Source organism: Gracilinanus agilis, chromosome 4, assembly GCF_016433145.1.
Source record: "Gracilinanus agilis isolate LMUSP501 chromosome 4, AgileGrace, whole genome shotgun sequence".
NCBI classification, from domain to species: domain Eukaryota; kingdom Metazoa; phylum Chordata; class Mammalia; order Didelphimorphia; family Didelphidae; genus Gracilinanus; species Gracilinanus agilis.
Window position 1 is genome coordinate 476,333,919 of NC_058133.1, and position 16,490 is coordinate 476,350,408.

The following is a 16,490-nucleotide window of genomic DNA, read 5'->3' on the forward strand; positions in this document are numbered from 1 at the left end:
CCCTCTCCCTAAAGTGGTAGCTATTATTAGGAATAGTAATTTTAGTAGGGGTCATGCTCTTGACTAAACAAAGTTGTTTTTCTGGTGCCTTGGCCTGGCATGCAAGTTTTCAAAGGCTGTCAATAGCCAGCAGTTCTGCTATGATAGATTTCACTGTCTAACAATAGATCATTTTTCAAGACTTTACTGGACAAGCTTATCACCAGATGTTTGGCAATAACTTTTTGGCTATGGTAATCTGTTAAAGAAACCAGTGAATGAATTAATGAATACAGAAGTAAATAACTAGCATTTACATATTGCTTTACATGTTATCTCTTTTGATCCTCAGACTAATCCTGTGAAGTAGGTCTGGTTATTCCCATTTTATAGATGAGAAACTGAGCCTAAGTTAATAAGTGATTGGCCTCAAGTCAAAATTTTCAATAGAATTCACACATCTTGTTGACTTCAAATCCAACACCTTAAAACACCTCCACCAGAGTGGTCCTCAATCCCCTGATGCCCCCCCTTCCACTTTTTTTAAATCCTTACTTTCTGTTAATAACAACTCTTTAAGAGGGAAGAGCTAGGCAGTTTTAAGTGACTTGCCCAGGGTCATAGGACTAGGAATTATCTGAGGTCAGATTTGAATCCAAATCTTCCTGACTGTTCAGTGCCTCTCTATCCACTGAACCAACTAACTACCTCTCTTCCCCTTCTGCAATGATGTCAACACGGAGAATCAGGGCCAAAGGTGCTCCAAATCGCAAGGTTTTGAGGCTGCCTATAAACTTCAGTTGTTAGTACTCTTAAATATAAGGTCCTTGTCCAGTAGCTAACAAATTGAATCACTACCATCTCAACATTCTTGTTAGAAACCAGAAGATTCCCATTGAGAGCTAAATGGAAAGATGATAGGTATATAGGTTTTCTTTGGAGAGGCACATAAAACCATACATAGTATCACAGATTTTGAAATGGAGATCTTGGACGGCATCTCCAATCCCTTTTATCCTAGGGATGGCAAACCAGAGGCCCAAGTTGATTTGGTGACTTGTCCAAAGGCCCCCAAATAATGCAGAGATCCTGGACTACAAGATTTAGTGGATTGTGAAGTACTCCACCCTTCAAGGCCTTTGAAATGTGACAGGCCAAGGGGTTTTTGTTGTTGGGAGGAGGGCATTCTAAAAGGAAGGGAAAGTATGAACTATCTAGATTCATAGCACTTTTTATGAGAAAGATACAGATATCCCACTCAGACCAGACACATTGCGATGAGATCACAGAAACCTTTTTTAGAGTATTTTTTAGCCACTCTATCATCAATTTCTACATAGACTTTAAAATATAACAAACTGGACATGTGCTTCAATTAGGAGAATGAGGCAAAGTATAATGAAGAGATATATCTTTTTAAATGCATTTCAGTATTATTGTTGCCTTTTTTCAGACATTTCACTAATATTTGCTACTAGCTTCTGACCAGTTATCTGTTTTTTTAAATGATACTAGTGACCGTCAGCATGTGTTGTTATGCATTGTATTTCTGTTGGGTTTTGTAATTATCTCTATTGAATTCCATTTTTAGCCCTTATGTATAGCTACTTTTCTCATTTTTCAAGACTTTGTATTTTATTCATGACTCATAAACTCCATATTAAAAAAGAAAAAAGCTTTGAGAGCGAAGAATTTTTTTTCTCCTTTTGTCTTCATGCTTCAAGAAGGAGGGTGCCTGTAGCACTAATGGGTACTGCTAGCCCATTTGATTTCCTTAACCTGCATCCAGCTCCATCTAGTGCTTAGTCAAGGTTGAAGAAGGGGAGGGGGTAAGGAAGAAGACTATTATTTGGGGCATCCCAAAGGAGATGAATAACCCAGTCATCTATTTAAAAATATACATATCAGACACTACCTCAGTTATCTAGCCTCTACCACTCTCCTGCCTTAGAATGCTTGGAATGGAAAGTAAGGGTTGTTTATATACATACAGGCATACATTTATAAGACATGTATACACATCTAACATGTACATAAAATATGTGCATAAGGCGTATGTGCATATAATATTTGGTTATGTTTTTATATATTTTACATATATCGTATATTATGCATAGTCTTGAAAGATAGGGGACATCTAGAGAACAATGTGGCACCAAATGGAAGTTACTATATCTTTATTTTTTTCCTTTGTTAAAAGGAAGGCTTCATTATGATAGGGAAGAGGATATTTCCAGAACAGAAATGACTGATGCAAAACCAAAAAGCATCGATAGGTATACATACATACATATATGTGTATATACATATATACGTGTGTATAATTTAAATACAAGCCCTCAACCATCCGTTTATCACTCATCCCTCTCCTTTTCCCCCTACTTCCAGTTCTCCTAGTGGGATAAACCTTCGGGCTTTTGCATAGTCTGGATCAGCAAGATCCGGCTTCGGAACTATTCTTTAGAAAACTGGTCTCGAACTCTAGTTCTATTCCCATCTGACAATAAGCTGGCTGTGTGACACTGGGCAAGCTACTTAACTCTCTGTGCGCTAGGCAGGATGTTTGATGGATTTGCACTGGCAGAGGAAATTCCCTTCACCCACGAAATCACACGATCGGTTCTTATCCCTTGCCTTCTAGAAAGGTCCACTACAACGCGCTTAGGCCCAGAACGCCAGAATTAGGAGAGAGCAAGTAGCCCTCCTCCCATCTCCTAGTTTCTGGTTACGCCAAGCCCCTTGTTCTGCTCTTCTGCCACTCCTTAGACTACAACTCCCAGAGGGCGCCACGGCCCCCTCTGTGCAGCGCAAGCGCCTGACCTGAATGGAGCCCTGGGATTGGAGGGGCGGGTTTAGCCAATAGGATAAAGCATTATTAGGTAGTCCAGAAGAGCCGGTCGGGGAGGGAGGAAGGAGGCAAGATGGTGTTGGAAAGCACTATGGTGTGGTAAGAGATTGGGTCTGGGGCCATGGGCGGCAGCCAGTCTGGACGGGAAGTGCGAAGAGCCACTACCGGCGCTGGCCAGGAGTGGGGACGAGGGAGCCGTAGCGGCTGGTGTCCAGGCGGTGGTGGCGGCCTCGGCGGCCCCGGACAGATTCCCTGAGTCATTCCGGGGCCCGGGAGGGCAGGCAGGCAGGAGGGAGTCGGGAGAGGCCGCCCCTAGTGCTCGGAGCTCGGGGTCCATCGCCGCGTTATCAGTGTGGTCCTTCCTCTGCCAAGCTTGGCCCTGGATGCCTCTGCCTCCTTCTCGCATCAGCTACTTGCCCCTTCTCTGGGGGGCTTCCCTTCCGCCCGAACCCCTAGCAGGATCAGTCCCGTTCCAATGCCTCCTCGGACTGGAACTCGAACTCAACCCCTGCTAGCCAGGAACCGTGCGGGCACAGAGAGGCAGCGCGCTCCCTGTCCGAGAAGTCTTGTCATTTGTTTACAGGGACCAAAAATGTACACAAAAGTACGTCTGTACAAAAGAGCTTTGGATAAAGTCTGAATGGGAGCTTCTATAGTGAGTGGAACGAGGGACAGCACAGGGTTCACATCCCATCTTTACGCCATGGGCTACTCACTTGGCCTTTCTGGTTTCCTCATCTGTAAAATGAGAGTTTAGATTCGATGATGTGTTCAAATAAGTGGATCACTTTGGGAAAAGCTTCCTTGAGGTTGCAGCTCTTATAGGATGAGGAGGGCTAGAGAAGGGGGAGAGCCTTCCAAAAAGTGGATCTAGGATGAACTAAGGGGTGACAAAGCTAGAGGCAAATCTTATGAAATTCTGTTGGGCATTCAAAACCCTTTATAAATAAGCCGCCCCCCCCCCCCCACACACACCCCTTTTTCCAGTCTTCTTCTGATTTGCCAACATTTACTCTTCAGTCCAGTAACATTGGCCTCCTGGGTGTTCTATGAACAAGACACTGCTATCTCTTGGCTCTGGGCATTTTCTCTGGCTGTCTCCCATACCTGGAGTGTTCACCCTCCTCATCTCCCCCTCTTGGCTTTCTTTAAATCCCAACTAAAATCCGCTGTTTACAGGAAACCTTTCCTAACCTCTAGTTCAATGCCTTCCCTCTGTTCATTATTTTCTACTTATCCTGTATATAGCTTGTTTTGTACATATTTGCATGTTGTCTCCCATAGATTGTAAGGTCCTTGAGGACAGAGACTATTTTGTGCCTCCTCTGTATCCCTGGCACTTCACATTGTACTTGGCACATAGTGAGCACTTAATAAATGTTTACTGAATTATAAGATGAGGAGGGCTGGAAAAGAATGAAAACCTAACCATGAGCAAGGAGATGCTGAAGTTTATGTGGTGTTCAGAGAACAATAGGCCAAATTGACTGGTGTGGTAGGTTCCTGTTGGGATTATTAAGTGTAATAGTAAAAAGTGAAGAAGGGTCCAGATTGTAAATGGTCTTGATTGCCAGAGTAAAGAGTTTGTTCTTTTTCCAATAGACAACATGAAATTATTTGTTGAAGATTTTTTAACCAAGAAGAAATCATAGTGCAAAGAACCTTTTTAGGAGGATTAATGTAGTAGCAGATTAGGTTATATTGGAGAAAGGAGAGTTTGAAAGCAAGGATACAATTTATTCTAGTTAAAAGGGCCTAGATCAGAGTATTCTAACAGGAATGTAGAGGAAGGGACATATAGGATAATCCTAAAGAGAGATTCCTATGTGACAGTGACTGACTTGGCAAGAAAAAAGAAAGATAGCTTTGAGCCTCAGGATAATTGACATATATAGGGAAGTTCAACTTTGAATGCTGGATTTTGAGGAAAGATGAGTTCAGTTTTTAGATATATATAGTTTGGTAAGCTAGAGGGTTCTCCTGGTGCAAATTTCTAGTAGTTACAGAAATGATAGGTGAGAGATGTCATTTGGACAGTAATGTATATAGAATATCAACTTTGTAACTATTGGAAAGTATTTAAAAATATAGAATCTAGCCATTGACCTAAAAGAGATCACAAACTAATTTAGTTTAAGGTTATACCTATCTCCTCCTCCTGTGATTTTTGAAGAGAGAAAATGTTTCTGTCTTTACTATTTTATTATGCCCCTTACCTCATTTGACTTTACCTTCTCCAGACTTCTGTGGGTTGATTTTGTTCACAGTCCAGTATTTTCTTAGAAATCATTCGGACTGTTTCCAAAGCTGCTTTTGTTTCTCCCTTCAAGGAATTTGGATTCATATGAATTCTGGAAGCTCTAGAAAGAGTTCTTGATCAAAAGGCTACTTTTGTGAGGATGCCTAATCAGCCACAGTGAGGTCTTAATTATCTTAATGTGACTTATCTATTGTATGGATTAGACTTAGCTAATTTTTAAGCCTGAATTGTGGATCTCTGAATTGGAAGGGACCTCAGAGGTCATGTATTTCAGCTCATACCTAAACAGGAATCCCCTTTATACCATCTCAGATAGAAATCCCTTCTCTTCATATAGATCCCCAGAAATTGATAGCTCAATATCTACCAAGACAGTCCATTCTATATTTGAACATTTCTGATTGTTATGAAATTTTTTCCTAATATGAAACTTAAATTAGCCTCCAAAGTTTTCCACCCATTTCCTAGTTTTGTCTTTTAGGGTCAAGCAGAATAAGTCACAGAATTTCAAAGATGGAATCGATCTAGGTTCATTTAGTCCAATGGTTCCCATATTTTTTGGCCTACCGCCCCCTTTCCAGAAAAAATATTACTTATCGCCCCCTGGAAACTAATTTTTTTTTAAATTTTAATAGCAATTAATAGGAAAGATTTATGTATTAATGTTTCTACCTTTTTTGTAATATATAGTAAAGAAAGGTGTAAATTAGAAACATTGAAGTTTGAAATTATGAAACTATTTATTGAACTCAGAATAGAATGTAATATAAAAAAGGTTAAAACCAGTGGCCATCACCACCATCCTGGATCGCTGCAGCGCCCACCAGGGGGCGGTGGTGCCCACTTTGGGAATCACTGATTTAGTCCAATGGTTCCAAGTTTTATAATTAAAAAAGAAATCTTCTGACTACCCCTTGTAGATACCCCCATGACACTGCTATTATGTATTGATTGAGAAAATAACATAATAAAATGCTACTAGAAATTCAGTAGATTTCAAATTATTTATATTAATAATATCTATACACATTTAAAAAGTAATATATATTTTATATATCTACAAAAGGTATTTGGGGTTTTTTTGTGACACCAAATCATTTAATGTGATGGATGACTGGTATTGTTTAGTTCTTGGAGAAAGCTGGTTGAAAACAGGTTGAAATGACAAAAGTTTAAACCACAGATTTGGTTCCATCGGTAGCTTATTTCAGTATTTAGATTTCAGGGCAAAAAGGGCAGAAAACTTACTTTTATAAATATATGTTGTAAGAAAAGGTGTCTAATATTTCACAGCCTTCTCTGACAGAAAAAAACATCTGGCCAGAATTCAGCCTGGTAGTTTTGCGTACAAGATTATTTTTAAAGAATTATCACACGAAAGTTCCTTTAGACTGACTTGTTCTTTTGTTGTGAGATCTGGGAGTACAGTATTACTAATATTCAGTGTAGATTTTAAAAATACAATTACATCTTGAGTTAGGAATGGAAGAGTATTTATTTTCACGGCTGTACTTGGAAGCTTTGCAAGTTTTTCCCTAAATTTTCAGACCTCTCCTAATGACTGAATAATTCTTTGACATTACAGAGGTCTAGGGTCTATAGGTTGGAGAATCACTGCCCTACCTTAATTTGAACCTAATCAGTTACCTCCTAAATAACATCCTTGAGAATTGGTTATCAGGGCAGCTCAGTGGATAGAGCTCCAGATCTGAAGTGAGGGATACCTGGGTTCAATTCTAGCTTCAGACACATCCTGGGTAAGTTACTTAGCTCCATTTGCCTAGCCCTTACCTTTCTCTTAAGAGTTGTTACTAAGGCAGAAAATAAGGGATTTTTAAAAAAAGAAGAGAAAGAGATTGGTTATCTAGGCTTCATTTAAAGACCTCAAGGAAAGCCTACTGTCTTCCATGGTAGTCCCTTCAGATATTTGATGACAGTGGTCATGTCTTCACCTTTTCAAATGTCTTCTCTAAGATGACCTTTCCTGGCTCCTTTACTGCCTTGTGAATAATAACATTAAAACTTGCCCTGGACTATCATGTCCATCAAAGACAAATAGAAGTGAATTTTGAATTCTCCTAATAGAGCTTCCTTTTAGTTAGCTTAGATCAAATGTGGACCACATTGATGTACTTTTCCATCATGGGCCAAAGTATTTGTCCCTCACTGTGCATGATCTGTGGCCCAAGAATATTAAAAGGGAAACAATAAGAGGAAGCTTGAAAAACTCAAACCCTTAAAACTTAATTTTTTTTAAGCCCTTACCTTAAGACAGAAGAGTAGTAAGGGCTAGGCAATAGGGGTTAAGTGACTTGCCCAGGGTCACACAGCTTGAAAGTCTCTGAGGCCAGATTTGAATCTAGGACCTCCCAACTCTTAATCCACTGAACTACCTAGCTGCCCCCTAAAACTCCATTTTCTTAACTTCATTCCCATCTTTTAGCAGAGTTGCTAAGCAGACTGTCAAGTGATAAAGCTTAGAAAAAGTGAACTTAGAAAAAGTTCAAATTCCCAGTTATGACCATTACTAGGATCATAAGATTAGAGCTGGGAGGGATTTTTAAAAAGTTATCTTGACTACTCTCATTTCACAAATGACCAAACTGATGATCAAAAAGGTTACACGAGAGGTCCAAGTTACACAGTAGGTAGTAGAGACCACCTGTGTGACCATCACTAAGTCAGGCAACTTCTCTGCCTCAGTTTCCTCTTCAGTAAAATAGAAAGGATTAAAACTAACACCTACTTTTGAGAATTCCCTTTTTAATCCTTCAAACATTGTATAGATATGATTGCTAGTATTCTTTTCTTTAGCTAGTTTGTATCCTAGTCATTTGCATTGATATGTTTATTGTTTTGCAAATATTAGATTTTGCCTGCCTCTCTCAGAAGCTTCTCTTTTAATGGGATAGAATATTAACAAATCAGAGACTTAATGCTTAGAAAGTAGTGTTTGGATTAATACAAACTATATATTCGTATATAAGTACTTAGGAAATGTTGAAGAATAGTGATGCATGTCTCAGGATTCAGACTTCCCAGGGGTATTGTTCATTTCTGATCCTGTACCCTGATCCCACAGTGTTGATAACAGCGAGTACATGCGGAATGGAGATTTCCTGCCCACACGGCTACAGGCCCAGCAGGATGCAGTCAACATAGTATGTCACTCCAAGACACGCAGCAACCCTGAGAACAACGTGGGACTCATCACATTGGCCAAGTACGGAGGCTGGACTTGGTGGGCAGTGTTATTTTCCCACAGATCACTTCATTTGTGGATTACCTGAAATAGGCTGTGTATTATCATTGCTTTAGTCAGTGTAAACTTAGAGAATTCCAATTCACTTTAATAGCTTGAACAAAACATGATTAGTAAGATAAATTGGTTATGGGAAACTTAAATTATAGTCTTCTAGAAGCCATTAAAAATGACTTTTGCATTACTGATAACACTTTAGATTGACTATTTTCAATTTACCAGTACCACAAACCAATTGTCATCTTGAAAATAGGTTTGGAAAAGACTAGGGAAACAGAATTGAAACAGAAAGATAGGCTATTTCCCAGGGCCCCTCCCCAACAGGATGGGATTGGATTGAGGTGTTTCCCTTCTGAGAGTGATCCTGTCAGCCAATCTGTGTTCACTAACTTCTATTTAGAGAGCCTAGTAGTAGCACTAGAATCCTAAGGAATTACCTGGGAAGCTTACTCCTTTAATAGAAGACATTGGATACATCCACAAATGAAAACTCTGTATGATTTCTAATAATCCTAAAAGGAAAAGGTGGTTGGAGCAGTTAGGAGGCATTTATGTTGGCTTGGACTTGATTTTGTCTGTTTTTCCTAGTGACTGTGAGGTACTTACTACACTAACCCCTGACACTGGCCGGATTTTGTCCAAGCTCCACACAGTTCAACCAAAGGGCAAGATCACCTTCTGTACTGGCATTCGCGTTGCCCATGTAAGTGGGACATATCTTCCCAACTCTGGCCTTACAGGACCTTCATACCAATTTTTTCTCTCCTTAAAATAACCTTTCCTTCCCCCCCCCCCCAAAATCAAGCAGGAATAATAGAAGTGAACTAGAAATATTTAGCCTTGAAAATAGAAAGGAGGTGAGGTAGAGCCCAAGATTTGGGGAATATGGAAGGGGGAGGATGACTTTGGAGTAGAAACTCTAGCTTTTCCTAATACCCAAAGCATAAAAGGGATAGAGTTTAGACGTTAGGGAGATCTGGGATTTGGAGGAAGGAGAAACAAACAAGGTATATGAGAATCTCTTTTCCTAGAAACCAGAAACCATAAGAAAGGTCCCCTTCTCTGGATAGGGGATGGTGTAGTGGGCAGACCACTACCAGGGTTGTCTTTGGGACTAAGATTCATCTTCTTTTTCTGCAAGTTGGCTCTGAAACACAGACAGGGCAAGAATCACAAAATGAGGATCATCGCCTTTGTGGGCAGCCCAGTAGAAGACAACGAAAAGGACGTGAGTCTAACCAGGGGATGGGAATGGAGATCTGGAAGATGAGAACATTTCTGGAGAAGGGGATGTTTGGGACCATAAACTTAGCAAGGATATTAGATGGGGGTGAGGGATCCACTTGGATAAGGAAGCTTTCCCTCATTAAGCTGTCAGAACTATATAAATGTGTTTGGATAGGACTAGAAAGGGGGCAGTTAGGGTGAGAGACTATGTGTGTTTGGTAGGGTGGGGAAAGGCGGGCTGTCTGCTCTTCTCATGATATGAGAGGAACAGTCCATGATGCCTAAGGATAGTGTGGAGTAGGGGCAATAAGCTAGTCTTGAAGTGAGGAGATCCAGGGTTTCAAATTCCAGTTTAGAGACATAGTAGTGTGACATTTAATCCTTTAGAACCTAGGTTTCTTTGTTTTTAGCTAACATTTAAGATACTTTTATTATTTCAATCAGTTAGTAATGCTCATACTCCCAGCCTCACAGGTTGTTTTAGAGAAGGCATTTTGGAAATCTCAGAGTGCTGTATAAATGTGAGTTGTTATTATTTATTTTATTTATCTTTCATTTTCCCAACTCGATGTGTAGCTGGTGAAGCTAGCAAAGCGGCTAAAGAAAGAAAAAGTGAATGTTGACATTATCAACTTTGGGGAGGAGGTAAGTGGGGAGCAGTTGGGATCCTGACTTGAATAAACCAATAGTGAAGACTCTTGAGTGTAGTGAAAAGAAATTCCTTATTTAAAGGAGCACCGTTCCTGAATGAACCACTGATGGGAAACAGCAGTTGGAGGGATGACTTTCAGTACTGTGATTAACCAGATTAACCATCCCATGTTGTTTTTCTCCCCAGGAGGCAAACACAGACAAACTAACAGCCTTCGTGAACACTCTAAATGGCAAGGATGGGACTGGTTCTCATCTGGTGACGGTGCCTCCTGGGCCCAGCCTGGCTGATGCCCTCATCAGTTCTCCTATCCTGGCTGGGGAAGGTGGTGCTATGTTGGGGCTAGGTGCCAGCGACTTCGAGTTTGGGGTGGATCCTAGTGCTGATCCTGAACTGGCCCTGGTGAGGGGTAAAGCCCTGACCCCACACAAACCCCACCTTTGTCTTTCATATCTCCTATAGCATCTCTAGGACCCCATGTCATTCATTCAACAAATATTCCTTGTATACCTACTAGGTGCGAGACATTGCTCATAATTGCCATCCTTCCCTCACCCCCTACTTGTCCAGATTCTGGAAGCTCTGATCTCAGGTTACATGAAAACCACTTCTTTTGGAGCCATTTGCTTCAGTTCTCACAATTTGACTCCAGCATTCATCTAGTCTTCTTATCTATCCCACCCACTTTTCAGCCTTTTCAGCTTCTCCCTGAAACACAGACCATAATCCATTCTCTTATGCTCTTACTCCAGATCCCCATTTAATTTTCCTAGAGCTGAAGGAGGTGGGAAATCTGACTTCCCTCTTCTTCCTGCCCTTTCACCCCAGGCCCTTCGTGTATCCATGGAAGAACAGCGACAGCGGCAAGAAGAAGAGGCAAGACGGGCAGCAGCAGCCTCTGCTGCTGAGGCCGGGATTGCCCCATCTGGGACTGAAGGTAGGAGTGAGAGATGGGGACACAGGGCCCTGTGACTAGGGAAAGGGCAATGTGACAGAATGGAGCTACAAGAGGCCTGGGCGGGGAGTGAAGTCTGCACACCCTAAAAGGGCAGGAGGAAAATGACCTACCTACTCCTTGATTTTCCTCCTTTCAACCTCTCAGATTCAGATGATGCCCTATTGAAGATGACCATCAGTCAGCAAGAGTTTGGTCGAAGTGGGCTTCCTGACTTAAGCAGCATGACTGAAGAAGAACAGATTGCATATGCCATGCAGATGTCCTTGCAGGGTGCTGGTGAGTGAAGAACTAGAAGAAGAGGGTGCAGGGAAAAAGGGGAGCACAGGGAGCATGCTGACCAAATGGACCTTTCTTCCAGAGTTTGGACAAGCAGAGTCAGGTGACATTGATGCCAGCTCAGCCATGGATACCTCTGAGCCTGCTAAGGTAATGGTTGTCCCCTAGTCTCCAACTCTCCTAGCCCAGAAACTCCTTGGCATCCAAATCCAGTGCTCCAATACTGATCTTTCCTTCGTCCATAATCATGGCTTACTCTTGGAGAATCCTGGTGTTCTGCTAGGACCTGTGTATTAATATTCTTACACTGGGAAGTAGGTGGAAGAGCAAGAACATTCTTTATAAGCTGCTGAAGGAAAAAAGATGCCATGAGCTTATTTTAAGGAACAGACTCAGGAGAATCCTATTTTCTCTCTTGCCAAGACAAGCAGACTAGATAGTTCTTTTAGAAAGAGCAGCTTTGTTTGACTTCTTTTGGCCAGGGTAAAGGGGCCCTCTTGCCTAGGCACTTCCAGGGGTAGGAAAGGGGTCTGGAAACAGGATTTGTAGGGAGCAGATGTTGCCTTCCTGTCCCAAGAGTAACACAATCGGGGGCAGCTGGGTAGCTCAGTGGATCGAGAGTCGGGCCTAGAGACTGGAGGTCCTAGGTTCAAATCCAGCCTCAGATACTTCCCAGCTGTGTGACCCTGGGCAAGTCACTTGACCCCCATTTCCCACCCTTACCACTCTTCCACCTAGGAGCCAATACACAGAAGTTAAGGGTTTAAAAAAACAAAACAAAACAAAACAAAACCAAGAGTAACACAATCATTCATTTCCCAAGGAGGAGGACGACTATGATGTGATGCAGGACCCCGAATTCCTCCAGAGCGTCCTGGAGAATCTTCCAGGTGTGGACCCCAACAATGAGGCCATCCGGAATGCCATGGGCTCCCTAGCCTCACAGGCTGCTAAGGATGGCAAAAAGGAGAAGAAAGAGGAAGACAAGAAGTGAGGCCAGAAGGGAGAGAGTGCTCAGTCTCCTCTCAGGAGGCTGAAAAGGAAGGGTAGGGGGGGGGGGTTGTCACACAGTGGTTTAGGTGGTGGGCTTGTGTAACAGTTACAACCCAAATAAAGTTTGGCAATTTTTTTTCCTTAAAACTCAAAACTACCATTTGGGGGGAAGAGGAGGGACTATACACCAGGAAGAAGGAAATTTTTAGCTCTTTGGGCCTCTGAGGTATAGTCACTGTCAGAAATAGATAAAAGAGCCAGGAAGTGAGTGGAGGTGAAGAGGACTTCTGCTCCTAGGAAAGAAAACAAGGAAGTTTGCCAAACAGGACAGATGTTAGCTTCAATGCAAATATTAGGTCCATTTTCAATAGGATTCATAGAATTTAGAGCTGGAAGGAACCTTTCATTTTACAAATGAAGAAAATGAAATCTAGACATGTTAAAGGACTTGATCAAGATCCCAATTGCTCAGCTGCTGACCCCAGAGTCTGTGTTCTCTTGTTTACACCAAGTTGTCATTTTTCTTCCTACAGTGATCCTTACCAAGGACAAGTCACTCAGTTTCTGTCCGCAGGTGGGAGGGAGAGATGATAGTTTCCATTTGGCCGTCACTAGGATCTTATCTAGGGATTCTGCCCAGCCTGACACCTTGATCCAGGCCTTGGGATCAGTTCAAACAATTTCTTGTGATTTCTGCATTTTAGCCTACTCATAGCCCATCTCTTCAATTATGCAAGCCTCATGATCAGAATATTTTTACAGAAGCTGCTTCCCTGCCTCCTTCCTTTGCCATTTCTTCACCATCTGGTAAAGTTGTCTTTTCACTTGTTCCTTCTTTGAGCAATGGATGGGTAAAGATGGAGACTGGAGAGAGCTCAGATGGCTTCTTTGAATCTGCCATGCTGTCCTGGGAAGACATGATAGACTTTCCCTTGAGTTTCCCTAAGAATTAAAGGAATGGTAGTTTGGGGTTTGGAAGCTCTGACTTAAGAACACAGAACAGTTGGCTGGGGTGCTTGGGAATTCTGAAATGGAATGAGAAGCCTCTGGTGGGTGGTGATTTTGTTCCTTAGACTATGGATGTCTTGAGTGATTCTGGTATATCACATACTCATAGTTCTTTCCTTGGATACTAGAGAAGAATCATGATTTTTGTCTTTACGTCCATGGCCTAATACGGCACATTTCCAAATTGAGTCAGGGCTGAATGTTGAGGGCATTTGCCACTTAGGATGGCCAGTGGGGACAGATGGAATTTTGTATCCCCAGTACCCAACCCATAGTGCAGATAACATCTTTTTCCTTCATCAAATGGATTTCACAGAGACAAGCACAATGGAGTCAATGGAGCTTAACTACTTGTTGAGTGACCCTTGGCAAATAGCTCCTAGGGCTCTAACCTACGGTCAAGCTGTAATTTGTAGAGGAGGTGCTGGCCTGCATTATTAGTAGAGGGAGTTTCCTCACCCCAGAGCTTTATGGATCCAGAGCTTATTCCCATCTCCTTTACCAAAGTGCTAAATCAGGATATTTGGTGATTTCCTCTAGCTAGAGGTATCTCTGTAGTCATGATTGCCTTCAGTCTTACTCCAGCCCATGCCTGCCATCAATAACTGACATTTACATAAATTTGCAAAGAATCTTACACCATCTCAGAATCCTCACACCAGCACAATTGTCATCTCCATTTTACAGATGAAACGAGCAATCATTGAGGTAACTTGCCCATGATCACATTAAGGGTCAGATGAAGAATTGAAGCCCTTAATAGCCATACCCCACTGCCGACCTCTGTAGTCCCCATACCTCAGTTTTCAAGTCCCTTCTTTCTCTCCTGGGTTCCCCAAATACATGCTCTTGTCCTTTCCAGCTCTCCCAAAGTGGTGGAGTCCATAGAGACTGGCCATTCTGACTTCCAGCCTCCACCCCATATCTATCTCTTTCCAGGCATTTAGTCCCAGCACCGAGAGATTCCCTGGCCTGGCCAGACCTTCCTTGAGGAGCTGTGGTTAACCATTCAGCTTGTCTTGAGAAGGGAAAAGAAAAAGGGTACCATACTTAGTTTGAAGAGAAAGTCTCTGCAAGAACCCAAGCCAAATGGGAAAAGAAGTGATGAATTCTTCAATTGATATCAGTTGTGAACAGGAGGGAAATTCTTAACAAATTATAAGAAACTAGATTTAATAATACTTTTTGCACAACAAAATGTTTGATTATATAATAGTTGAAGGACAGAGTAAAATGTCAAAATAAAAAGGCATGGATGGGGGAAATAAATCCTTTGTGAGACAGTCCAATTTTTTGCTAGCTTTCTAGGGGTCAGACAAAGTCATCAATAAAAAGATTTTTTTAGGGGGCAGCTGGGTAGCTATGGATTGAGAGCCAGGCCTAGAGATGGGAGGTCCTGGGTTCAAATGTGGCCTCAGACACTTCCCAGCTGTGTGACCCTGGACAAGTCACTTAACTCCCATTGCCTACCCTTACCACTCTTCTGCCTTGGAGCCAATACACAGTAATGACTCCAAGACGGAAGGTAAGCGTTTAAAAAATATATATTTTAAATCTTTGCCGTTACAAATGCTTATTAGATATATCCAGCAAAAACCTAACATCCAGGATCAATCAAGAATTTACCAGCATTTACGTTAAAATCTTTCCAGTTAGTGACAAGGCAGTCTTTGAAAGAAGAAACAGAAATTATCAATGATTGTTTGAAAAAAAAGCCAACTTTAAAGCTACTCTGAGATATCACTTTTAATTGTCAAGATTTTTATAGCTAATAAAACTAAATGATTGTGGAGAAAAATAAAACTAAATGATAGGAGAATGGGCACCTTATTAAACTACTGTGAAATTAGAATGATTTTTGGAAAGTAACAGCAAGTTCCAAAAATGAGCCGCTAGGTGGCGCAGTGGGCCTGGAGTTGGGAAGACCTGAGATCAAGTGCACCATCAGTGGGTTACCCACTGTTACCCTGGGCAAGTCACTTAACCCTTTTTGCCTCAGTTTCCTCATCTATAACACGAGCTGGAGAAGGAAATGGCAAACCACGATAGTATCTTTGCCAAGAAAACCCCAAATGTGGTCATGAAGAGTCACAAGACTGAAGGGACAACAATTCCAAAACTCATTTTTTTGACCTAGTGATGTTATTCAGAAGGGAAGAAAAACTGTCGTCTCCATAAAATAACTACTTAAAATAACACAAATTGGGAACAGTGCATATCTCCATCAATTAGGAAATGACTAAAGAACTTGGTAATGTATTGGAATATTATTGTGCCATTAAGAAACAGGAAGTCTGAAATATAAATGTAGAAATGTAGGAAGAACATCATTGGGGGTGGCTGGGTGGCTCAGTGGATTGAGAGTCAGGCCCATAGACGAGAGGTCCTGCGTTCAAATCTGGCTTCAGATACTTCCTAGCTGTGTGACCCTGGGCAAGTCACTTGACCCCCATTGCCCACCCTTACTACTCTTCTGCCTTGGAGCCAATACACAGTATTGATTTTTTAAGACAGAAGGTAAGGGTTTTGTTTGTTTGTTTGTTTTTTTAAGAACATCTTGAAGTGATATAGATGAGAAAACCAGAACAATATATACTCTGACAACAAAATTCTTTAAATATACAGGAAAAGAGCAGAAGGGGACTTCTAAGCAGATGGGACACATTTTTGTTACTGTTGAAAGGTAATATGCACTTTTTAAAAACCTATAAATTGATGTTTAGCCTTTTATGTACAATCTCAAGGTTTTTGTCGGTGGTGTTACTATTTGGAATAAAAAAAAAATTGTAATGATTTCAATGCAGACATCACTTCCTTGTCCCGCTAAGAGCAGGATTCCTTTCAACATAAATTCCAACCTAGAATCTAGGAGACGTCTTTGGTTTGGGTGCAAATCCCAGGTTGCCTGTCATGTATATGTCCATTTTAATGCTCCTTGGAGGACTAGACCCAGAAAACCCAGAGTTTTTATAGATAAGAAGCTTGAAAATCTCTAGGCTTTGGTCCCATCAATACTACCATTCAAAT

The 16,490-nt window shown here is 41.5% G+C and overlaps 1 protein-coding gene across 2 annotated transcripts; it reads left to right on the top strand.

The window, feature by feature from the left end:
- The first annotated feature begins 2,881 nt into the window (after positions 1-2,881).
- PSMD4 (proteasome 26S subunit ubiquitin receptor, non-ATPase 4) lies at positions 2,882-12,602 on the top strand. Of its 2 annotated transcripts, none has more exons than XM_044676156.1 (10): positions 2,882-2,926; positions 8,170-8,310; positions 8,938-9,052; positions 9,491-9,577; positions 10,153-10,221; positions 10,415-10,630; positions 11,057-11,171; positions 11,331-11,462; positions 11,545-11,612; positions 12,286-12,602. In XM_044676156.1, exons 1-10 carry the CDS (start codon positions 2,901-2,903, stop codon positions 12,454-12,456), a joined length of 1,140 nt encoding a protein of 379 aa, XP_044532091.1. In that variant the 5' UTR covers positions 2,882-2,900; the 3' UTR covers positions 12,457-12,602. The 2 variants fall into 2 exon arrangements, with proteins under 2 accessions (XP_044532091.1, XP_044532089.1); XM_044676154.1 differs by having other exon boundaries at positions 11,057-11,165.
- Positions 12,603-16,490: the final 3,888 nt, after the last annotated feature.

Coding starts and splice junctions, on each gene's coding strand:
- PSMD4 (XM_044676156.1), top strand. CDS start 2,901: ATGGTGTTGGAAAGCACTATGGTGTG. Junction 9,053..9,490: donor CTGGCATTCGCGTTGCCCAT/GTAAGTGGGACA, acceptor TTTTTCTGCAAG/TTGGCTCTGAAACACAGACA. Junction 10,631..11,056: donor CTGATCCTGAACTGGCCCTG/GTGAGGGGTAAA, acceptor CTTTCACCCCAG/GCCCTTCGTGTATCCATGGA.